The 25740-nt window shown below is 36.5% G+C and overlaps 2 protein-coding genes across 5 annotated transcripts; both read right to left on the minus strand.

Annotated features, from left to right (window-relative positions):
* Nucleotides 1–19685, minus strand: ccdc149a (coiled-coil domain containing 149a). Of its 2 annotated transcripts, XM_039669895.2 has the most exons (12): nt 19486–19684; nt 18235–18396; nt 18102–18140; nt 17896–18003; nt 16369–16485; nt 16017–16189; nt 14634–14706; nt 14429–14513; nt 14150–14294; nt 12103–12179; nt 3853–3954; nt 1–690 (listed from the first exon to the last, which is right to left on the minus strand). In XM_039669895.2, the coding sequence occupies exons 1-12, from the start codon at nt 19534–19536 to the stop codon at nt 161–163; spliced, it is 1662 nt and encodes a 553-aa protein (XP_039525829.2). In that variant the 5' UTR covers nt 19537–19684; the 3' UTR covers nt 1–160. The 2 variants fall into 2 exon arrangements, with proteins under 2 accessions (XP_039525829.2, XP_088978661.1); XM_089122535.1 differs by lacking the exon at nt 3853–3954 and having other exon boundaries at nt 19486–19685.
* A 120-nt stretch (nt 19686–19805) lies between these two features.
* On the minus strand, nt 19806–25435 carry LOC120477512 (uncharacterized). 3 transcript variants are annotated; one of them, XM_089122582.1, is made up of 6 exons: nt 24140–25434; nt 23874–24037; nt 23317–23537; nt 21355–21484; nt 20982–21082; nt 19806–20751 (listed from the first exon to the last, which is right to left on the minus strand). In XM_089122582.1, the coding sequence occupies exons 1-6, from the start codon at nt 24582–24584 to the stop codon at nt 20619–20621; spliced, it is 1194 nt and encodes a 397-aa protein (XP_088978708.1). In that variant the 5' UTR covers nt 24585–25434; the 3' UTR covers nt 19806–20618. The 3 variants fall into 3 exon arrangements, with proteins under 3 accessions (XP_088978708.1, XP_088978745.1, XP_088978773.1); XM_089122619.1 differs by lacking the exon at nt 20982–21082; XM_089122647.1 differs by lacking the exons at nt 20982–21082; nt 21355–21484 and having other exon boundaries at nt 24140–25435.
* Between the last annotated feature and the right edge of the window lie 305 nt (nt 25436–25740).

The raw sequence follows: 25740 nt of genomic DNA on the forward strand, positions 1-25740 counted from the left end.
TTAAAAATCGAGCTGTTTATTTGGCTTCAGTGTTGCATACTGTATGTAATCTGGATGGTGTTATGGATTTTTATTCAGCTGCTTTGTATCTGACCAATAAATCACCACATTTTAGACATTTCTAAGGAAAGCGTCTTCAGACCTTCAGTTCCACCTCCTATTATAGAATAGAAGAGTCACTTGGTTCAATCGGCTCTTTCTTTATGGAGGCACCTTCCAAAATATTTTCAAAGTAAGCTCTTTGAATTCCCACAGAGGCTTGAAAGTTGACATTTTCACAGGCGGTTTGGTCAAAAGTAATTGAAGATATTTGCGTCGCTGGAGCCAGAGCCGACGCTGCATCTTCAGCCTCTTCCGCTATCAGGCACAGCTCCCCTAAAACAACCTCACCCTCATTCACAGTTGGGCTTCCCTCTATTTCCCGACCGGAAAACGTTTTTGTGCAGACGCCTGTCTTTTTTTCAACAGGACCCTCCTTCACCTCGGTCCTGACCTGCCCATTAGTCTGCCTCACAATGTCTGTCCCACACAAGACGATCTCTTCCCTGTTGTCAGGGGTGACAGGTGTGTCCACCTCCTCTCCGCCTCCATCTGGACAGGGGCGGGAGCCGCGCCACATGTTCGGGAAGCTGTCATTGCCAGCTGTGTCCTGCTCCCATGGCGATGGCCCTCCTCTTCCTGTCCTGTCATCTGAGCCAATCACGGAGACAAAGAAGATTAATGGACATTGTGTTAGTGCCATGCTAATAGAATGGAGCCCTGCAAAGCAAATGTGTCATTTACCACAGTAGTGAAGCTCAGTTAAGAATTCATACCATGGTGAGTGCGCTATGAAAATGGCAGACTATGAGGGACAAAGTCCAGAGATCACGTTCGAGATTTTGTTAGTGGTGCCAGTCAAAGGTGAAGTATGTAGTTTTTGTGACACTAGCGCCACCTAGCGGAATTACAAAAATAAAGCAACTTTGCAAATGCCCCTTTCGCGCATACAGCTCTTACGGGAAAGAATAGGCAACTTTCAATAAGATCCAACATATTAAGAATACATTTAGCCATGTTGCTATGTGCCATTGTCTAGAGCGAACACGAGCATCTCGCTTATAATAAACCCATTCAAAGTATCTGCACTGGATGCATTTTTTTTACATAATGTGCCACAACTGTTTGAAGCAGTCTACTTGGACGCATCAAAGGCCGTTTACACCTGGTATTTAGATGTGTTCTGGTTAATCGGATCACAAGTATACGAGTCAGGCCTTGTCCACACGGACACAGGTATTTTTATAACCAGAGATTTTCCTCCAGTGTTAAAAAAAAAAAAAATCCCGTCCACATATGCTCGGTCTCTGTCTACATGAAACGCAAAAACACACAATCGAGCCCGGTCAAGAGCATGCCACACCAGCAGGTGGCGAAATAACCCTTAAAGGGTTAGTTCACCCAAAAATGACAATTCTGTCGGTATTTACTCACCCTCATGTTGTTCCAACCCTGTAAGACCTTCGTTCATCTTCGGAACACAAATTAAGATATTTAAGATAATAAGATCACTCCTGCATACTAGTCCATAGGCTTCTTGAGGGAATGACTTGCTGTCCTCGAAAAGTCATTAAAGACATCGTTAAAATAGTCCAAGTGACTACAGTGGCTCAATCTTAACTTTATCAAACGACGATATTCTCCCTCTGCGCGAGTCAGGTTACTAGTTTAATAGCGTAAGCTTCTGTCATTGTACATCACACACATGACCAGCGTCGGCCAATAGTGAGCCTACGTGTGACGTAGCTTTACGCAATCACACTACATTAACTGACAACAGGCCCATGGAGAAGGAAGTGAATAGTTGAAATAAAGTCGTTATTTTTGTTTGTTTTTGCGCACAAAAAGTGTTCTCGTCGTTTGATAAACTTAAGATTGAGCCCCTGTAGTCACTTGGACTATTTTAACGATGTCTTTAATGACTTTTCGATGCCAGGAAGAGTCATTCCCTCAAGAAGCCTATGAACTAGTATGCAGGAGCGATCTTAATATCTTAATTTGTGTTCCGAAGATGAACGAAGGTCTTACGGGGTTGGAACAACATGAGGGTGAGTAAATACTGACAGAATTTTCTTTTTTGGGTGAACTAACCCTTTAACCATAAATCCATGTTGGCCAATCAGAAGCCCAACAAAAAGTTATTACCAGTTCCGGTTGGCGCAAATCTGACGTCAAACGCGGCGGATAACGGTGCACTCTTACGTCGCAAGACACTGTAACCAGCGTTTCTAAAAATCCTAACCCCGGCAAGGGTTTTAAAAAAATGTTCGGTTTCAGTGTCCTGATACTGCATTTCCGTGTGGACAAACGGCCGAACCGCGTAAAAAAAGTCATGGTTATTATAATACCCGTGTCTGTGTGGACAGGGCCTGAGACACATCCTCGTTTATACCTGATATTTTCATTTCCTCCAATAAATCAAAAGATCTGAAATACCGGCCATAAAGAAATCAGGACAGATCAGTTAATTACAAAAATGTTTGTGATTACAGGATTAACCTCTGAAATTCAAATGTTTTAGCCGTTTCTACCTGATAAAATATAAAACAAATATTTTTTGTTTCATTCAAATTATATTTTAACATCGATCTAACTTACGGCAATGGGCAAGAAGTCTCTAACACCAGCCACAGAGCCAACAACGCACAGAGTAACGTTATAACATCACTTTCAGCACACTAAAACATATTTTTAATGACGAGGTGGATGTTAAACGTAACTTTAGTCATAAAATAAACAAACAACAAAACTAAAGTGGCGGCAGTGGCAGTCTGCAGCATATAAGCATGATAAACTATATGATTAACAGCACTAGTAAAATATCCCAGGCTCTCGGCGCTGCCCTGCTTCATACAAATGTACTGTTAATTAAACTAATAATACATTAGCTCATCCATGAACATGAGTCCCTTCGGATTGCTTTTCGTCGGCTGTGGACGTGAAAACAACAAGTTCCGTGATTTTATTTTATTTCCATCGGTCAGATTTTTAAGTTTTTCATTCTTTTCTTTTTTCTTTTTAAAATACTTTTATTTATTTATTTTGCTTTTTTTAGCTTTAGTTATTTTGTCGAGCTAAACTAAATTAAAATGAGACATTTGCCTTGGCATCTAACTGAAATTAATATTTTTTTTAATAATTTCAGTTAGTTTATTTTATTTTAAGTAATATATTTTAGTTAACTATATTAACCCTGCCAAGGACTAAAATATAAGATAATCATGTAAAATAAGTGTTACAAGACTCTACTATTAAATCACTCAAAATCCTCACATAGAGGCAAAGCATGTGTAAGTTTCAAATAGCACACCAGCAAATAAAATACACACAACAAAGGCATCCAGCTGGGAAAAGGAGTGTGACGGCCTATCAGCGATGGCAACAGCTTAGTTCTGCCTCTCCTCTGCATCATTGGTGCCAATTCTGCTGGATTACTGACCCATATTTGAGAGCATTCAGCTAAAAGGTTAAACACTGCATGCAGCTTATTTGTGGGACAATAGAAACGAGAAATACCACTTTACATAGAAGCATCCATATTTATGGGGCAGTCCTGACCGCAAAACACGCCCCAAAAGTTGGTGAATGTCAGCGAACGAGAATTCACTAGCATTTGCCAAATGCCATGACATTTGAAAGGGATTGGGCGTTCATCTGGCCTGACCAATGAGAGTGTGCGTGAAGGATAGGTGTGATAGCAAAGGGACAAGAGTGGTGGGCTGGTCAGAGAATTAGCTAATTACAGCTCTTCAACCTCTTGGCGGGATGATTAGCAAATGGCAGATTTGGTTACACACAATTACACACGCTCACCTGCAGGAGGTCGTGGGTTAGTGGTTTTTTGTGCTTCCGGCTGATGCGGATGGTCAATAGGGCACAGAGGAGTGGCACTCAGAGTGATGGCATCTCTGCCTCCTGTTGAACGCCACAGAGAGGAGCTTGACATCATTTACAGGGTGAAAGGACTGTGTGTTATCAATGCAAATTACCAACAGACAATGAACAGAGTTAATCTATTTGATATAACCAGTTGTACAACACACTTAAAAGTGCAGTAAGCGATTTCCGTTGAAGGTGGATCAGACTGAGCTCCACAACACACTTGTAGCCAATCAGCAGTAAGGGGTGTGTCAAGGGGGATCTGAAGAAGGACTGTAGAAAGAGAGATAGCTGAGAGACATTACAAAAGAGAAAAGGTCAGATCACTGGGAAAAGAAGGGTTATGATCAGGCAAGAGCTTTAGGACCCACGTTAATATTAGAAAAGATTTCCAGCACTGGAGAGACCGAATCGGGGAGACTTGAAAACAGATGAAGAGGCTGTGTGTTTCTGCTCCATGCGTGAGTAACATTGGTTTTGCTATGATTCACAGAACCAAGATATGCTGGTGTTGTAATGTAAGCTATAGTAACAGGACAGTTTTGAGTGTCATTGTTCGTCTGGAGCTCGTGTGCTTCTTGTGACCAACAATAAACAACCCTTGACTTTATAAATTTGTGTACTCTGTTCATTTTTTGTTCTTCCTTGTCGTTTGTTCGTCATATTCAGCTTCAGCTATGATAAAGAGACATTGCATTGTGTGTTTGTGCATTTTGAAGGGTGTTTGATTGGGCTGATCTCAATACCAACAGTTTCTCAGAAATCACTTACTGCACCTTTAAAGCAATAAAAACAACTTCAATAATAAATAGTATAATAATAAGTCATTTCATAAAATGAATAAAATGATAAACAAATTACATAATTATTAGTGTACACAATTTATAATGGATCTCCATAAAAATCAAATCAAATAATATTTATTTAAAAAAATTGGCAAGAATTAGAACATCAAATTATGTGTACAATAATTTTATGCTGAATTTAAACTAATAAATTGATATTTAATTACATATTGCAAATAAAATATAAATATATTTTGTAAACATAATATAGTTTTAATTTTATTACAGAGTAGCTGGCTTATGACTGCTCTGAACAGGATGTGCGTCTACTGTTATGTGTAAAGATGCAATGTGGCATAAAAGTAGCACAAAAAAGTTTGGATAGTAAGCCTTATAAATAATAAAACATCTAATTTTGTCAAATTAAATTTAAACTTTAAAATTACTAAAATTATAATAGATTTAGAATACTCTAACAGTTAAAATAAATACATATATATATATATACACAAAAATTTACACCACTCTCTTACACAAAAGGTGATATTTTATAGAGGTACTGTACATATGGAGACTGAAAAGGTTCAGACTGGCCACATACACTCACACACAGAAAGTGACTACAGCTCCCTCATCTGTCTTCATTAGTACTGGCTGCATGCATCACAGGTTAATGCCATATGTTGCCCACAGGGGACTGAGCACTATATGCTGGTGCCATCATAACACTGGCCAACCAGTGCGTCCATGCTTCCACTGTCTGATCAGTTTAAACACTGCTTTCTAGGGCCACTGTGGTATGAAATATAATAAACAAGAGTCGTGCAGTGAATAGGAACCACGGCAGCGTAAAGCAGCACTGAGCTTAAGAGATCAACATGAACATGGTTGTAAGCATTGTTGCCACAAAAAAGTATTCGGTTACTCAAAAGTCATATTTAAAGGTCCTATATGTAACTTTTTTTTTTTTAAATGAATCCTTTTTTTATTGCCCGTGTTTGAAGGGGTTGTAATCACACATTGCAATGATCCACTTTTCGGGTTTTGCTATTACCTCTGAAGGCCAATATTCATATTTATATGTGAGGTCTCTGGGTCGGATTTCCTGCGAAATCCATCAGATGTGACGTGCATGCGCGATCCCGAGCCTCTCTATCCTTATATACAGTCTGACGATATGGAGTCTGATAACACCCCAAAACGTCCTGCCTCCAGCACAACACAGACTCCAACACAAACTCCACATAAATATAAAAAAACAAAAAAAGTTTTATCTGCTGAAGCGCGTCAGGCAAAACGTGAATCTGATCGACTCTGGACGAAAACTCTGCAACATTTTAGTACAACATATTGGTAAACTCAAGTGAAATAGCAAGGTAAACTTAAACTAGCTACATGAAACATGAAATTAATAGGCCGGTAGTGAGTGCTGCTCGCTCTTGATATCGAGCACGCACATGAGCACGAGCGCTCTCGTTGCATTCTGAAATATCACCACTATTTGCATTAGTTTGAGACCTTTTTATCTACCTAGAGACTATGGGAACATTTTTGTATGCTCAGTATATATTCCGCCTAGTGGCAACGCATCTAAAGCAGCTTCACGTGTGGCAGATTGTGTCCACCAGCAGCTTAATGATAAACCAGATTCCCCTATATTTGTTCTTGGAGACTTCAACCATTGTAAATTAGAGTTGTCTCTTCCTGGATTTCAGCAATATGTTAAAGACAACACACGTAAGAATAGGACACTAGACAAATGCTATGGCAACATTAAAGATGCATATGCTGCCAGAATCAAACCCCCCCTCTCAAACTCAGATCATAACATCATCCATCTGATCCCCACATTTAAGTGTGCCATTAAAAAGAGCAGACCCATCTCAAAAACCGTCAGCGTGTAGCAGGACGAGACCAAGGAGACGTTGAGTGGATGCTTTCTGGCCACAGACTGGGATGTCTTTTACCAGGACAACGATATTGACAGAATTGCGGAAACAATAACGGGGTATATCCAATTTTGTGTTGATACTGTTGTGCCGAAAAAAACGATCACTATATATCCTAACAACAAAGACTATATAACACCGGAAATTAAACAACTGATCAGGAGGAAAAAGCAAGCATTCCGGAATAATGATTTGATGGAACTGAGATCAATACAAAAAGACCTGAGGGGGAAACTGAAGAAGGCACGAGAGGAACACAGTAAACAAGTTAGGGAAGCCTTTTTAAGGAATAACCCCAAAAAAATGTGGGACACGGTGAAAGAAATGACTAATATGAACTCTGGGCAGAAGGAATTAAGTGTGGAGAATGAATTTGATAAGGCAAATGATCTTAACATCTTTTATAAACGTTTTGATTTGAATGGTGAAACAAATGTGACTTGCTGCAAAGAGCTGTCTATGTCAATACCATGTGATCCAATACTAGATAGAATAATAATTAAACCTAAAGATGTCACTGCAGTCTTTAAAAAGTTGAATAGCAAGAAGGCCAGCGGACCTGATGGTATCTCATCTTTTATTTTAAAAACATTCTCGGATGAGCTAACCCCAGCTTGGTGCACCTTATTTCAACTTTCTGTGGATACATGTACTATTCCCACTATTTGGAAGACATCAGTTGTCATCCCGTTGGCCAAAAAATCATGCCCCAAGCAAAATGATGACTATAGACCAGTAGCGCTGACTTCTATAGTGATGAAGTCACTGGAACGTATAATGGTTGGTAAATTAAGAAGTGAGGTACAGCATCTCTTGGACCCATACCAATTTGCCTATAATAATGGCAGGGGTACTGAGGATGCTTTAATTACAACTGTACACTCCATCTTAAAGCACTTGGAAAATCCATTAGGTTATGTTCGCTTATTATTTATGGATTTCAGTTCTGCTTTTAATTGTATTCTTCCGCAGAAAATGTTAAGTAAACTACATCAGATGAAAGTGAATCCCTTCATTATTAAATGGTATGGTTCTTTTCTGACAGAAAGGAAGCAGCAGGTGAGAGTTAACTCCACCCTTTCTGATATGATTAACATTAGTACAGGTGCCCCGCAAGGTTGTGTAAGTTCGCCCTTACTTTTTATATTATATACAAATGAGTGCAGAAATAATGATGAGAGTAATAATTTTATTATTAAATTTTCAGATGATACGGCCATCCTTAGTTTACTTTACAAAAATTCAGATATTGGTATGTATACACAGGAGATAGAGGAGATGGTGAAGTGGTGCAATAAGCATAACTTGCTCCTTAATGTTAATAAAACTAAGGAAATGATTTTTGATCCTAAGTCTATAGGTGACCTAAGCCCTATTCTAATTGAAGGAGTTCCGATTGAACAAGTAACATCGTATAAATATTTAGGAATTCAATTAGATAAACAGTTACAATGGTCACATCAAGTGGAATATGTTTCCTCAAAAATATGTCAGCGTCTTCACTTTCTAAGAAGATTAAGAGTGCACGGAGTTGACAAGGATATTATGATACTGTTTTATAAGGCAGCTATTGAGTCAATTGTTCGATATGGTATGGTGGTTTGGTTTGGTAACCTGTCAGTTAAATTAAAATCATCACTCCAAACATTGATTAAAAGGGCAGGGAAAATAATCGGGCAAGTGCAATCGACTACTCTTAATGAGCTTTTTGTGGAGGCGGTAAAGAAACATAGTTTTAAAATAATCAACGATCCGAATCATGTCCTATGCAGTGAGTATGAGATGATGCCCTCAGGCAGAAGGTACAGGTTACCAAACTGCAGATTAAATAGGTTTAAATTTTCATTTGTACCGCTCTCTATTAAAATACTGAACGATCAACTAGGGTGTGTGGGTTAGAATTTAAGTGTGACATTAATTATGTTTAATCATGTCGGGTGTGACATTCATTTTTAACATTAATATAATCTGTAATTCATGTTTGTGTGTTATGTGTTATGTATAATGTATACTGTGTTGCATCTGTTTCCTGAAGGCCAAAGATGAATTTCTCCATTAGGAGACAATAAAGGCTAATCCAATCCAATCCAATCCAATCCACTAGAGGCCGCTAAAAACCACATAGAGCACCTTTAACATCGCAAAGCATAATGTATAAAATGTAATATACACATTTCTAGGGACTATTTTCAATTTAATCAAAATGTTGCTGAGAAACCTGTTGCACACAATCTTCTACATGCCTTCTTTTTGTCCGATTAATAGCTTATACTTTTTTAGCAAGTAAACGGCCTTTCAGTATAATTGTAAAAATGTCCTCTTCAGTGTCTTTTAGCAAGTTTTCCATTAATATTTCAAAATGAACACTTACTGGACTAAAGCAACTTTACTTTGAGTATCCATACATTTTTTTTTTTTTTTGAAAAACCATGTTAAAATGCGAGTATCAAATATGATCCATCAGGCTTTTGTGGAATGTTTATTTGTTCATCTCTCAATCACAATCATCACAATCATAAAAACTGCAGTACTTTGATCATAAAACTAAGCAAATATAATCTTACTAAAACATATTATAGGAATATATAGAGTGACAACTGATATTTATAAGCATTTTATGCAAGTAGTCTGCTATAATGGTATAAATATCTCATTGATTTACTTTACAAGCGATCAGAATTTCACATTTTTGGCCAAAAATATTTTAGCTCAATCTGAGAATCTGATTAAAATTGAAGTGTTTCTCATCTTCAAGCTCTACATTTATTTTAGATTGTCAAAAAGTTCAATGAACTATTGCATTAAAAAAAAAAAACTATTTTTTTCTGACTATAATTTAATATGTCAGGCTTCACAGGGTTAAAAACGAAATTGTATTTAGAAAACAAAATATTAAACCAATAAAAGAAAAATGAACCAGTCGATGATGTCCGAAACAACTTTTTTTTTTCTTTTGTGTCACATAAAAAGTCAAACAGGTGTGGAACAATATGAGTGCGAATACCGGTGAATGATGACAAAATGTTCGTTTTTGGGTTGACTATCTCTTTAAGAGTGGTTTGAGTGGCCAAAAACTTGGAGGAGCCGTGCACCTCCATATGTTCCCCTGGACTACTAAGATCTCAAGAGAGGGTTTATTTTTAAGAGGCACTGAAATGACGCTTAAGCAGCTCTGAGCTCAACTTCCTTTGTTTGAAAAGGTCATTATTGTGTTATGGAGACCGGCTTCTGAGCTAATTAAAAAGCCGGGCTAATTCTGTATGCCGAACAGCATGGAGCTTCACTGCGGCTGCTTCACGGCCCGCTGTGCAAAACAGGATGGATGGATGAGAGGCGATCCCCACCTGGCAGATGCCCATCCATCCATTCATTCACTGCTTGTCCCTGCCTCACACTGGGGAACAAAACCATCTAGTTTTATGGACAAACCGAGCTTTGCGTCACATCGTACGGCTTGAAGTCGCTGCAGAAGACTGCTGATTTCCTCTCATGGTGACTTCTGGCACATTTCAAACAAGAAATGATCTCTCTCACTTGTTGTTTTGCCATCGCGATGACAGGTAAAAAGAGTCGTAAGGGGAAAAGGAGTTTAAGTCAGACAGGCTGTTCTGACAGGACTGCCGTAGTCAACAAGGAAACAAGTACAACCTGTCAACTAAACAGACAACAAGAAGAAAAAAAAAGGACAGGGATGTCTACGATCTGGAAAAAAAATTCTTAAATTTTCTTTCTCGAATGCACTAACTATGTCCAAGTTAAGCACACTTTAGCATACTTTTACAAATATTATTTATAACAGAATTAATATACTTTTAAAAAATATATATTTATTTGATAAATGAACGTAACGTTCAGAAATGAAATGTAATAAGCTAAACTGCAGAGTGCTTTTTTGACCCACTTCTTAAAATAAATATCTTAAAATATACTTTGATTGTCATGTATTTAGAACAACACATTTTGTAATGATTTGCAATTTACATTGAAAAATATTAACTTTAAATGTAATATTGAATAACACACTACAGCTCAAATTATAATCAAATACTTTTGCATGTGAGTCAACACATCAAAATAAGTGTATTTCTTTAAAGCACGGCAAAAGCAATGCTTTAAAATGTACTTGAGCGTAAAACTTTTAGTTTGGATACTTTAGTTATTAAGTGCACTTTTTAAAAAGTATACTTAAGTTTGTTAAGAAATGTAGTCTCTTAAACTAAAGTGGCTTTTTATTGCTATCATATTATCTGCAAGTTTATATTTTTGAAACATACTTTTAAGATTTGAAGTACACTTCAAGTGCACATTCAATACAATTAAGCGCACTTCTTTTTCACAAGTGTCCAATATGTATTATACTGACACCTATTGGCATGGAGGCACACACTAAATCAGCTTTTAGTATTAGTATCCATCTCATGTGAGTGACTTTAAACATTTTGTACCGAAAGTGCTTTTCATTTCTTTAGAGTTAAAACTTCTTTAATGAGGGAATAAAAATTGCGAGTGCACTTTAAACTTGATTTCCCCCCGGTTATTTCTGCAAGGCCACCAACTCTGCCATTCGATCACTTTCAAAGACTGAGTTGTGATCCTCTCTCTCATCCACAAAGTTCCCTAATAATACCACATTCCCCAAATGTGTTTGTAATGTGGGCAATCCGTTTCAGTAATGGATGCTTGTCAGTTTTATGGCGGTAGAATGACAGCCTCATGACATGTGAGCATGTGATCTGTGCTTCAGTGACGGTGCTTTACTACACTCTTGTGGACGGCGACTGCAAGTACTTCTCTTGTACTGGTGCTTGTACCCCATTTTTTTTTTTTTTTTTTACAAAAAGTAGGTCAATGTAGACACTTATTAAATGGCCCATATAAAATTAAATGAGGTCCTTGAAACTAAACTAAAATCGTTTCATTAGTGGTGCTTGCCAAGTCAACCATCACTTCAACTATTGCTCATGCTTATGGTTTGGGATTTGAACCAAAGTCTAACTTTGAGAATTGCACCCATTAATTTTCTAAGTGACCAGACTTGCAAGATTTGCCTGGTGAACAATACAAATGGAAGAAACTGGGGCAGGATATAATATACTAAATGTCATTTCCATAGAATATTGTGTCATGTATTTGTAATTAATTACACATTTGTAATCAAGTTGTAATTTAGTGCATTTAAATACTTTTAATTTGATATTAGAAAGGTCTAAACCATAACGTTTTGTGCTACAGAGAAGAATGACACCTCAAATCAAACAACTTGTTGAGTCCCATCTAGAGACTGGAATATCATTATTGCATTTAAGGCTACAATTCTATCCAACAAACACAAATATATTAGAGGATTAGATATCCAATAATGTAAGGGTATACAGACTTCTAGTAATAATAGATGTTAACAAATGGAACATGGAAAGCACAAAAACAATCAAAATGCAAGAAACACTTACCTGGGAGACTCCAAAGTCCCGAAATTTCCAGAGTCTTCAACTTCCTCTCCAAATCAGCTACTCTGTTTCCCAGAATTCTATAATGCACGATAAATTCACCCAATACATATTTATGTATGTAATAAGAGACATCTTTCTTTCAACACTTTGTGTATGAAGCCTGCAGGTAAGATATTTAAAGGCACAGTTCACCCAAAAATGTAAATCCTGTCATCATTTACTCAACCCTCAAGTAGGGCTGAACGATTTTGGAAAATAATCTAATTGCGATTTTTTTTAACCAATATTGCGATTGCGATTTAATATGCGATTTAAAAAAAAAGTTATTTACCTTCTGTATTAGTCAACAAAGACATATAAATAATAAATCATTATACAGTAGGGATGGGAATCTTTAAATAGCTCATGAGCCGATCTACTTTTTTTCTTATTAATTAATCTTAATAACTCTTAAAATATGTATTTAATTACATGTGTAAAAGCACATACTTTAAAAAAAAAACATTTAATTAAACCAATTACATGTTAAGAATTTTAAATAGGCTATATAAAATAATATAGCTTCAAAATATAAAAGCTAGTAAATAAAGAGAAAAAAAAAACATTACAAGCAATAAAGAAAGAGTGGTCTCAGTATTTAAAAGTAGGCTGTCTGAATGTTTTTCATTCAAGAGCTGGAGTGATTTCCCCTCAGTTTAAATACGATAAGCTGCATTCACACTAATGCATATATCTCTTTTCAAATTGTAAATGTGGTTTGTCCTGTTGGTTTAAGATATAACTGACCGTGTTTGCATCAATTTCGCGTCATAAAAGCATTTTGACATGCAAGTACATTTACCAATGAGTCGCTCACGGCCGCATGCACGAGCGCTCTTCACAAAGCACGCGTTAGTATTTTAAAATGAAAGCAGCCTTCCCAGTGATTTTCATGGTTTTAATATATAAGCCAACTGCACTCCAAAAGACATAAATAATGCCTCTGTGAAGCGTTTGTAAGGAAATTTCCCGCGGGAGAGAACGCGCACTGCAAGTGTAACGTTATAACATCAAGCAAAGCGGCAAAACCTGTTCAATGAAGCCCGCGAATGTCCTTGTAATTCGGTTCAGTCCCGAACTTTATGAAATAACGTTAGCTACTATGTTTTGTAAGGTTCGAGCGGTGTCGTGTGTGTGAGTGAGGAAGAGAGAGAGCGAGGAAATAGAAGCAAGCAGATTCAGAACCCGGTTCGTTTCTAAAGCACGCGCAGCGTCATCACGCATCTGTGTTTAAAAACTATAAGCTCATACTCGATTCTGAAATTCTCTGAATCGATCCAGGATTGTTGAGGAGAGAATAAATAACACAATATACATTAAAAATAAACTGTTCTTTTCTGAACGCCTGACCGCGTAGCGTGGCAAGTTGACGCTTTATCTCGCAGACTGCTTTTCTCTCGCTTGTCACGTGACCAGTGTAATCGCAGCTCTTGCGATTACGAAATCGCGTTTCATCATATCGCGATTTTATCGCAAATGCAATTAATCGTTCAGCCCTACCCTCAAGTCGTTAGAATTTCTTTCTTCTGTTGAACACAAAAGAAGATATATCGAAGAATGGGTGACCAAACAGTTGAGGAACCTCACTGACTTGATTTTTCCTTACAATGGAAGTCAACGGGGTCCATCAACTGTTTAGTTAATGACATTCTTCAAAATATCTTGTTTTGTGTGCAGCAGAACAAAGAAATTCATACAGGTTTGGAACAACTTGAGGTTTAGTTAATGATGACAGGATTTACAGTTTTGGGTGAACTATCCCTTTAAATGTCGATTTTTAAAAATACACTGGTAGAACTTTTATTTTTTTAAGTTGTAAATAAAGATTATTGGAGTACATTTTACAAGAAAAGATAGTGATCAAACAAAATATGTTTAATTCGTGTTACGTGTTACCGCCTAAAATTTGTTACTAATTAATTAATTAATTGTTTACTATCTACACCAAATCTTTTTCAGTGTACAGGCTATTTCTGAACTGTGAGTGCAAATATAGTTACACACAAACCTGTTGGTCTGTCTTTGGTGTTGAATGATTATGTTCTTCTCGTGAATGGTCTCCAGTAAGGCTGTCGCTAAAGACTTCAGGTCTGAGATGGACTGAGGTGTGGCTGGTAAACTGCAACCATTCTCCTCAGACAGCAACCCTTGCACTGCAAACACCAGGAACAGAGGTGTATTTGAGTGAATAAACGCACACAAGTGTATGCTGTCATTTGATATGCTGTATAACATTTCTTTGCTTCTAAGCCTTCTAAGAAAAAAAGCAATCACGTGACTCGAGCACCTTGTTTAGGATAAAGGACTCCAGTAAGAGCGCTGCTGTTGGACTTGCAGGAGATTTCAGGATTTCTTCTTCGATCCAGAGCAGTCTACAAGATATTCAGGAAGACAGCAATATTGCAAATACAGAGAAATATTGCAATATTAAATTATTCCATTTTATTATAATAATAAAAATGGAACAATAGTAAAAGACTTCTCAGCCATACCTTATATTTCTGTATGTTACTCTTCAACAGGCTGACCTCCTCTTGAACTTGTTTTAATCTCTCATGCAAGTATCTGCAATATGACAAAAGCTTTTGTTGCGTGGAAAAACATCTCATCTACTGAAACTGCTTACAAAACACATTCAGTCGAAATCTCCGGGTTTGTTGTTTTAATTGCTAAAACCTTGCTAAATTTCTAACTAAAACCAGCTTCAGATGTTTTTTAAATGGATTCCAGCTGGTCCTTTCTGGTCACTACACTGTAAAAAAGTAGTGTTGGTTTAACTTAAAAAAGCAAGTAACCTGGTTGCCTTAAAATTTTAAGTTGATTTAACTGGAAAAAGTGAGTTAATACAATGAAGGGGATTAATTTAATCATCAGAAACGCAAAATAATAAGTTATCTCAACTAAATAAATTATTTAGGTTGATTTGACAAAAGAAAAAAATGTTGTGATAACAAATCTTGAAAATATTTTTTTTTTACAGTGTAGCTAGTCATGACTGATCTAAATGATCAATCAGCTGCTGGTGGGACTAGTTTGAGACCTTAAACCATGAGCAAACCACCTACAATGATTCAAAAACCAGTTTGAACACTTTAACTCAAAATCAAGCTAATTCTAATTTTAATTCATGCCCTTAGCATCTGTTGTAGTTCTTGATTTCTAGATGTCATGCAAATTAATAAAATCTTAGAATGCCTTATGCATTTTTATAAAGAATCAATATTTTTCTGATTATGCAAAGCTCCAAAATATTGTGAGTAAAATATTGTGATTATCAATACCAATTTATTGGTAAAAAAAAAATTTGTTTTTAAAAATATTCTTTATATAGTAAATTATACACATCTCGAAAATATGTCAAATTCATTGGTTAAAAAAGGGTAAAATTATTATTTTTAAAATCCTTTATCTAGTCATTTATAAACATCTAGAAGTCAAATTCATTTGTTAAGAAGTGTTCCAGACATCTAGAAAAGGCGAATTCATTGTGAGTAAAAATTATTTTTTTTAAAAGATAATAAAGAAACACGTATCCAGTATATTACAAACACCTGGAAAAGTCAAACAATCCTGAAAAACATTCAGCTATTTAAATTTGGGGATTTCTGTAACTTATTTTAATTATAATTTTTTTTTTTAGTTACTTATTTTAATCTAAGGACGCTCTTAGTTACTGTAAAAAAAAATAATATATATATATATATATATATATATATATATATATACACACATCAGATGAAACCTAGAAACCTGGCCTGCATGAGTGGGTCATCAAATATTGTTGCGGACAATAAAGGGCCTTGTCATACAAGTTGAAAACCACTGAATTATTAAACATAATGAAGATCTTTTAAGCTACAGTAACACTCCCTCACTTGTTTTCCATGCAGAGGGCATCCACATCTATGATGCGCTTCTCCTGGCCTCCAAGGATGTGGTTCAGCTCAAGGTTGAGACGTTCAGCTTTCTCCTTGAACACGGTCCTCTCTGCCTTTATATCCTGCAGTTCGTCGCTCACCGTCTTCAGACTGTATTCAAGTTCTTCTCTCTTAAAAAACAGTACCAGCAGATATTCGTACAAAATGCCATATTTGATTTACCGTCATTACAGTGAAAATATATGATTAGCATACAGGAAAGAGCTCGAAAAATATGTTTTTTTCATTCACTAGAACTGGACAAGTGCAATAAATAAGGATGGGAATCATATAAAACATAAAGACGCACATGTAGAGCTGCTTTCTCCAGTTGCCTGACCAGATCCTCACGCTCATGAACAGGGAAATGTCTGAACCCGACTTCATCATCCCCAAGCCTCTGTTTTGTGATGGTCATTCTTAACAGCTATGAAGAGAAGATCACAACAGGGATGAGAAAAGGACACATACACTGTACACTACCGTTCAAAGGTTAGATCGTCAGATTTTTTAAATATTTTTTAAAAGAAGTTGCTTTCGCTCACCAAGGCTGCAAACAGAAACATTTAGTATTATTGTCAATAGAGGTCGACCGATAGTGGATTTTACCGATACCGATGTTAGGTTTGCCCATGCATGCCGATAACCGATTATTCAACCAATATTTTTTTTTAATGGATACTGGATTAAAAAAAGAACATAACACTCCAGGTAAAACAGTGCTGAACTGAAATGTGCTAAATTAAATAAATATATAAAAATGAATATATTAAAATGTGAACTTCTACAGAAAATAATTTAAACATTAAAATATTACAGGTCAAAATTTTTTTTGTTTGTTTGTTTTTTGCTATAACCTAGAAGATTTGTAAATTTCATAGCTACTTTGCAAGTCCCATTTGTTGAATAATACGTCTACAACACTTATTAACCTTAGTTAATCCTAAAAATGGAATCTTATTGTAAAGTGTTACCATTTCATATAAAATCCACAGAGTCATGCTTAAAGATGACCATATTTGAATAACTGCAAAGGCCATAGCATTAAAATTACATAAATGTAGACCTATATTACATGTATAGTCTCTCACTTTATTTGCTTATCTTTTAGTACACTTGATGACTATTTAATTATATATATTGAAGTGATAAGAAAAAATAACTGGAATCGAAAGCGTTTCTGATTTGTTTGTTTCTGCTGCACGAACATATCTGTGTTGAGAAAGCAATCACGTCACTAGCTTTAAATATGCAACTTCGCCGGCTAATGAATGCATAAAAGTGATGGACGCAACCTGAAAATCAAATACTATCGGTGTGGATTTTTGCTGATAACGACAGTTCCACCAATTAACTATCGGTACCGATATATCGGCAAAAAAACGATGAATCGGCCGACCTCTAATTGTCAATATTGAAAACAGTTGTGTACAATTATTTTCAGGATTCTTTGATAAATAAAAAGTTCAAAAGAACAGCATTCATCTGAAATAGAAAGCTTTTGTAACATTATGCACTACCATTCAAAAGTTTGGGGTCAGTTAGTTTTAATTTTTTTTTTTTTGGAAAGATATGCAAGAAAATAATACTTTTATTCAGCAAGGATGCATTAAATTGATCAAAAGTGACATTACGGACATTTATAATGCTACAAAATATTTCTATTTCAGAAAAATTATTTTCTTTTGTACTCAATTCATTAAAACTAGTACACAACTGATTTTGTTCTCTTGAACACATGGGTGAAACTGTGCTTTATTCGCAAATGTTTTATATGATATTCCAATTTTTTGAGTTTGGATGCAAACATAGCTAATTTGAGTTGTGTTATGGGTACCTTATTGTCTCCCTGGGTCTCACTGAGTCTCTGAGTCAGTTCCTTCACCTCTTCAACGAGCTGCTTATTTCTCTCCCTCGAATCCATCAACAATTGAGCCAAATTCACCTGAGAGAAAGAGAAAGACAGAAAAGCAAAGAGAAAAAGAAAGTTATGACCTGCAAGGAACTGAAAAGTCAAGTAAAATAAAGTCTAATTCAGCTGACCTGATTTCGTTTTTCTGGGGGAAGTGAAGATTCGCCATCCTGAAATACATTAGAAAGCATACGGATGAATTATATAGCCAAGAAAGCATCACTTTTAAATATAAATAATAATGAATAGTAATCGGTTAGACACAATTAGTTCTCTGTATTTCTTCTTCAAGCTCTGGTGTGTCTCTCTCAGCTGGTTGGCCATCAGTTTGTACTGGTCTCGCTCCTGCTGACAGGTGTCCAGTTCTTTGGACAGAATGAGAAGGCCTTCCTTCTTGCTCTCCAGTTTACGTTTGCATATCAAAAACTGCAGATACAAGAACCCAGTGTGAACCAGTACAATACCGGTCAAAAGTTTGGAATAATGTTTTTGAAAGAAGTCTCTTATCCTCACAGTTCATTTCATTCATCATTTGTTTGATCAAAAATACTGTAACTATTTATGTGTAAAAAAAAAAATTAATGTGTTAAATCGTGTTATGGCAAAGTGGAACTTTCAGCAGCCATTACTTCAGTCTTTAGTGTCACATCAGAGTCAGGGTTTCCACAAAAATGTAAAGCAGCACAATTGTTTTCAAAATTGATAATAATAAGAAATGTTTCTTGAGCACCAATTCATCATTTTAGAATGATTTCTGAAGGATCATGTGACACTAAAGACTAGAGTAATGATGCTGAAAATTCAGCATCCCATCACAGGTATAAATGACATTTTAAAATATATTCAAATCGAAAACAGTTAATTTAAATTGTAATAATATTTCACAGTATTACTGTTTTTACTGTATAAATAAGGCCTTGGTGAGAGCACAAGAGACTTCTATTAAAAAACTTTTTAAAAAAAAATCTTAATTGGTAGACTATATGTGTGGGTGAGGCGCAAAAAATATGTAGCAACAATAAAAACATTATAATAAGGCTTTAAATATTTAATTACCATGCATCAAAAGGGCAGGCAGTTAAAAGTTAAATAAATGAAAAATGTGTTCATTTTATAAAACATGTATTTATCAAGTGCCATAAAACCTAACGAAACCCTTTAAGTGTTCAATTATTTAAAATAAGCATTACAATAAGCAAAAACAACTAGAAAATTAAATATATTTATCCCCGCCTTTTCTTTAAGGAACCGGGTCCATGGTCTTGGAAAACCTGAGGTAATTAGTTTAAAAAAATAAATAAAACAGAACACGTAGTTTATACATTTTAAATTCGCTTTTTAAGTAGGAGGCACTCTTAAAAATAGGCAACATAAAATTCAGACAGTTTTTAACAACTTAAAAGCACATTTGATTTTGTATAAAAGCTTAAGTTTAGGTGGTTTTGGCAGCGATGCAGCACCATATGGCAACAGCCATCATCATCACCAACCGTGTTTTAGTAGCGCAGCACTCACCTCGCTCACTAAACCTTGCCAGTCACTTTCACTTCTTTTGGACGAGTTCATTTCTTCCAGTGTTTGGCGTTAATATTTAATGTTATTATAATCTAAAGCTAGTATTTGCGCGGGCTTTATTGAGAGGCAGAAACTTCACCCTTCCTCTCAGCCACCACTGTTTACTCTGGGTCAGCTGGTGCACAAGATCCGGGTTTGTGAAACACTGAACCAGCATCAGTGGTCAGAATATTAGTGTGGGCGTGGCGAGTAACTGTGAATATCTTAGCAAATTTATGAAACAATGAATAATGCAATAACAATGAGCAATGCAATAAAAGTGTAACTTAGTTTCTTTTTTATTGTAGAGACGCATTGTACATATCCAACCAGTAGATGGCGAACACAAAATAATGGAAAAGTAATATAAAATCATTCAAGATGAATAGTGATTACCATTTGTTCATTGTTGTAGCTTGTCGCTACTCGATCTGATAATTTGCATAATACCAGCCGTAGCCTAAAACCCTTTTGAATGTACTCCAAATCAGCAAACGATTAAAAAGCTGCTGTGGTTTCATTAGGTTCTTCAAAATGTCCACTCAACCACTGATTCAGAATAATTGTATTATTATTCATAACTTTTTAAAATATTTGTATTATTTATTTAACAATTGATATTTGAATCACAAAACACCACATCATTATTTTCTTTTACTTTGTTAATTTGAATTACCATTTAATTCAATAACAAATCATGCATGCATGATACATCAGATGTTTCTTGATGGGGAGTTTTACAGTACTGTAATGTGCAATCTTCATATCAAGTTGATATGTCCAAAGGGTAATCAAAAGGTGTGATTATGATAAATTAATGATATGTTTTTCTGCCAATCACAGGTTAAGGCACTTTTTTTTTCACAGCACTGAGGTTTCATGATCCTTGAGGTCAATTGCGTGTAATTAAAACATAATTTACATTTAATATATATTTAACATTTAATCATTTTTTTTAGTAACTAAGAGAAAACCTATATATAAAATACACTATACCTATATAGTGTCACTGAGCATTTTTTTTCTGTGATCAGTCACATGTAGAAATCATTGTTGACTGCAAAATTACATTTTATCTCAGATTTAGGTTACAATCATGATGCTGAGTTGATGTCCATCATGACACTTTCTCTGGCGTTCCATCCTCTCTCCTTAGCAAACAGGTACACACTCCCAAAAAGATCAGGGAATATAGTCATCAGGTTGATTTTTGCAGCATCTGCTTTCCTGTGAAGAGAATAACACACAAACAACGTAATTACTGTGCAAGAAAGTCTTATTTAACATTTTCTTACAAATTTATGATACTTCTTTCCTTATGTTCATCATTATTGATCATTTGTTACATTATTTGTACTCCACCTTGCATTTTAAACACAGTACCAGCTTGGGTTGTACATTGTTTTTCCATAATTTAACAGTAATTAATCAATTTTTTAATTATTTCTGTAACTCACTGATGCTCATGTAGGTTGCGTATAAAACGCAGCAGGCCCAGTGTGTTCTCAGGATAGGCTTTCTTATTACCATCCAGTTTCTGGACAATCTCAGATGGCAACTGAGAAAAAGATATTTTGGCACTTATAACAATGAAGCTGCAATGTATTCCACTTCAAATTTACTTCAGCTTTAACAATAATAGAAAGGCCAATTATATGTCTTAATCTGGGCAATAATTACAGGTGTCTAAAGCCATTGATTACTTTTTCACTTTAGGTTGCTCATGTCTGATCAAATAAAAAATAAAAAACACTAATCACAGAAGAATATAAATTATATTCATTTGTTTGTATTAATAAGCAATATGGACTGCATTGAGGTTACACTTACTTTAGATTTCCATTCAGAAAAGCTTTTCCCCTCTGTGTATTTTGCAATGGCATTAAGGAGCTCCGTATCTGCCTTACGACAATTTTCAGCCTCTTTCTCATTTCCCAATATATTCAGATACCGCACTCTCCTGAGATGATTTAAGAAACATTATACAATCAGCTTTATCATATATACAGCTATATTATGCTATGTCATCTCTAGTGTCTCTAATAGTGTCTTTGTGACACCATGTTACACTCCCTAAAGGATTATTAGGAACACCTGTTCAATTTCTCATTAATGCAATTATCTAATCAACCAATTACATGGCAGTTGCTTCAATGCATTTAGGCGTGTGGTCCTGGTCAAGACAATCTCCTGAACTCCAAACTGAATGTCAGAATGGGAAAGAAAGGTGATTTAGGCCACGTTCACACAAAGCTGGGTATTTTGCGAAACAAATATTTTCCCCCCTCCGTTTTCAAAAATAACATCGTTCACACACCCACATACTGTAAATACGCCGTCGAGCGCCATCATATCTATGCCAAACCTATTGGCGGCAGTGTAGTGAGAAGGATAAAGCCATGCAAGCCAATCAGAAACCTCAGAATCGACAAGAGAGAACCTAAAACCCTGTTTCTCCCAGTTCACACGACAACATGTAACCGGCGTTTTCAGATATCTCCACTTTGGCCAGAGTTTTTAGAAATAATCGTTTTCTGTGATAAAAACGGGGTTTTTGTGTAAACGAGAGGCCAAACCGCAGGGAAATATCTGCATTTTCCCTTCGTGTAAACGGGGCCTTAAGCAATTTTGAGCGTGACATTGGTTGTTGGTGCCAGGCAGGCCAGTCTGAGTATTTCACAATCTGCTTAGTTTCTGGCATTTTCACACACAACAATTTCTAGGGTTTACATATGGTTTGAAAAGGGAAAAACATTCAGTATGCGGCAGTCCTGTGGGCAAAAATGCCTTGTTGATGCTAGAGGTCAGAGGAGAATGGGCCGACTGATTCAAGCTGATAGAAGAGCAACTTTGACTGAAATAACCACTCGCTACAACCGAGGTATGCAGCAAAGCATTTGTGAAGCCACAACACACACAACCTTAAGGCGGATGGGCTACAACAGCAAAGGACCTCACCTGGTACCACTCATCTCCACTACAAATAGGAAAAAGAGGCTACAATTTGCAAAAGCTCACCAAAATTGGACAGTTGAAGACTGGAAAAATGTCTCGATTTCTGTTGAGACATTCACATGGTAGAGTCAGAATTTGGCGTAAACAGAATGAGAACATGGATCCATCATGCCTTGTTATCACTGTGCAGGCTGCTGGTGGTGGTGTAATGGTGTGGGGGATGTTTTCTTGGTACACTTTAGGCCCCTTAGTGCCAATTGGGCATTGCTTAAATGCCACGGCCTACCTGAGCATTGTTTCTGACCATGTCCATCCCTTTATGGCCACCATGTACCCATCCTCTGATGGCTACTTCCAGCAGGATAATGCACCATGTCACAAAGCTTGAATCATTTCAAATTGATTTCTTGAACATGACAATGAGTTCACTGTACTAAAATGGCCCCCACAGTCACCAGATCTCAACCCAATAGAGCATCTTTGAGATGTGGTGGAACGGGAGCTTCGTGCCCTGGATGTGCATCCCACAAATCTCCATCAACTGCAAGATGCTATCCAATCAATATGGGCCAACATTTCTAATGAATGCTTTCAGCACCTTGAATCAATGCCACATAGAATTAAGGCAGTTCTAAAGGTCAAAAGGGGGTCACAGTATTAGTATGGTGTTCCTAATAATCCTTTAGGTGAGTGTAAATTGTGATTGAAAACATAGATTGTTTTTAGGCCTAAAATAAATATATTGGGATTAATGGCTCATGGACACTCTGGACATATTTTTAACTTGATTACTGTTTTTTTTTAACCAGAAAAAATATCATCAAAATCACACTTTACCTCTTATCAGTCCAGAAGAGGGGGTGTGCAAGGGTTTGCTCCACCGTTGGTCTCTCCTCTGGATTTTCATTGATCATCCACTCGACGAGATCCTTCGCTACTTCATCATCCAGAAGTTCCAGTGAGTATCTTCCTCTTAAAATGTTGGACTCACAGTCAACATCTTCACCAAATGGATGGTGTCCTCCAGAGAGAATATAGTACACTAACATCCCAGCAACCTTCAAACAGGTTACAGTTATCAATAATACAGAATTATCAGTAAAAACATGTTGCCTAAAAGTATTTTTTTTAAATGGAATGCCAAAACATATAAAAAAATAATATAAATAAAAAAAACTGCATTCAGTTTTTCAAAATATTCAGTGGTGAATATTAGCTTGAATATTTGATTTCCAAGTGTAGGCAAGCATCAAACTCCCCTTTTCGGTGCTTGGTTAACCAAAGATCAAACTGTGCCTTCAACAGTTCTTCCTCAGTTTCATGCATCAGAACAATAGTCATCCATTATTATAGTTGTACGGATTCTCAAGCGAATATTAGTATTGAAAACACACCTGAATGTCAGAGCTCCTCTTGTACCCAGTGTTGACCTTCTCCTTGATTGTCTCTTTTGCCTTCCAGCATCTAGTTCCTGCAATTCTTGTTCGTATGGTGGTTTCGCCCTGTTTTAGTCGGCGACTTATGCCAAAATCAGCCAATCTAGCTTTTCCATTTATGTCTGTAACAAATGGAAAGTCCACATTATTTCAAAATTCAAGGGGAAAAATATGTGATGACATTTTTAATTACATAGATGTTGCAAATCAGGTTAAACTCCTACCAATCAGAACATTCTGGGGTTTGATGTCCCGATGAAGCACTTTAGTTTTCGGTTGGTGTAAAACTTGTAAGCTGCAGAGAACTTCATTCACCAGCTTCTTCAGAACCAAACTTCTCTCAGTGTTATCATCTGGTAAATGCTCTTGGATATATTCCTCCAGTGTGTACTCACAAAGCTGAAGAACAAGGTATCCAAAATGCTCATCTTCTGTAAAGTCCACATATCGCACAATGGAGGGACTATCAAGGTCTGGATGTCGTAGAAATTCCTCCTCATTTTTGAGGTCTTGGTAATTAAACTTATCCATTCGTTTCACAGCCACTTCTGTGCCGTCATCCCTCAAACCAAGAAAAACTTGTGTTCCATCACTTCCCCTAGCAATCAGAAATTCAGGGTCGAGTACAAGAGTAAGACTTCCTGGCTTATATGTCTTGTTATCATCCATTTTAGCTAGCTTCTCAAGCTTGGCCCTCCAGCGATGACTCGTTTGATGCCACCTTCTTGAGTTCTCAGCAGGCTGTGTGAATGGTTGCACACTCGAGTTTGATTCCTCGATGGATTTCACGACAGTGTCTGGAAATGACGGGTCCTCTTTATCTTGCAGCTCACCCTCTTGTGATCCCACTTCTTGCTGGATTTTTTTCTTCTTTTTCTTCTTCTTCTTCTTCTTGCTGCATGTTGATAGGGCAGCAGTCTCCTCACATAAACTATCCACTGCACTTGAGCCAGTTGGATGTCTCAGTGATTCATCAAACTTTTGCAGTTTTTTTTTTCATGACTTCATCCATCTCTGTCTCTGCTTTTATAAGTATCATCTCTGGAATGGGAGGCAATCCACACAATGCAACAAGTTCAGGGGCAAAGTCATTAATATTGGCGAAAAGTACGTATGTCCACACTCCGATTAAACTTGAATAATCAGGACGTGTGAGAGGCAATAGACTTTTGCATAACTTCTCATAGACAGAATTGTTTGTACTCAGTTTCTGCTCAGACGTCTTCTGCATCATGACATTGAGTATCTTTAGTATCAGATGATTGACTATTTCTCCTTGTGGATTTCCAAAGCGCTGAAGACTGTTTGTTAGAAGTGGCATAAGCTCACTGAATACCTGAGGAGAGATGCTTTCACTGACACACAAAGCAACATTTAAGCAGTTCAGTGCACTCAGCCAGTTTTCCTGAGGGATTCTTGGGAAGAGCTTGAGGAGTCCCTCAATTTATCTTTCTGCATTGTTTGTGTCTTTTAACCACTTGGTGGCGCTCTGACGATACTGCACCAAGACCAACTACACCATAGTATTGCTCAAAATAAATATGTCAATAACGAATAAAAACCATCTCATCTGGGGAAATGGACTCTTGGACATGGATTATCGCGATAATAACTACCTAAAATAATAATTTGTTTGACATTTTAGCCGAGCAGAAAGCAGCTCTGCTGGCCTTTTTGCAAGTGAACGGAGCAAACCCCCTCGTACAGGTCATAATAATTCCCAACCTTCCTCACAAACAAGCGCTTTTTAAAAATATATATTCTTACAGTTATGTGATGCATTTCTGATCCCAAATTGTAGCTTTTTTATTTATAACCATTTATA

Source organism: Pimephales promelas, chromosome 1 (genome assembly GCF_988280905.1).
Source record: "Pimephales promelas chromosome 1, fPimPro1.hap1.1, whole genome shotgun sequence".
Lineage (NCBI taxonomy): Eukaryota > Metazoa > Chordata > Actinopteri > Cypriniformes > Leuciscidae > Pimephales > Pimephales promelas.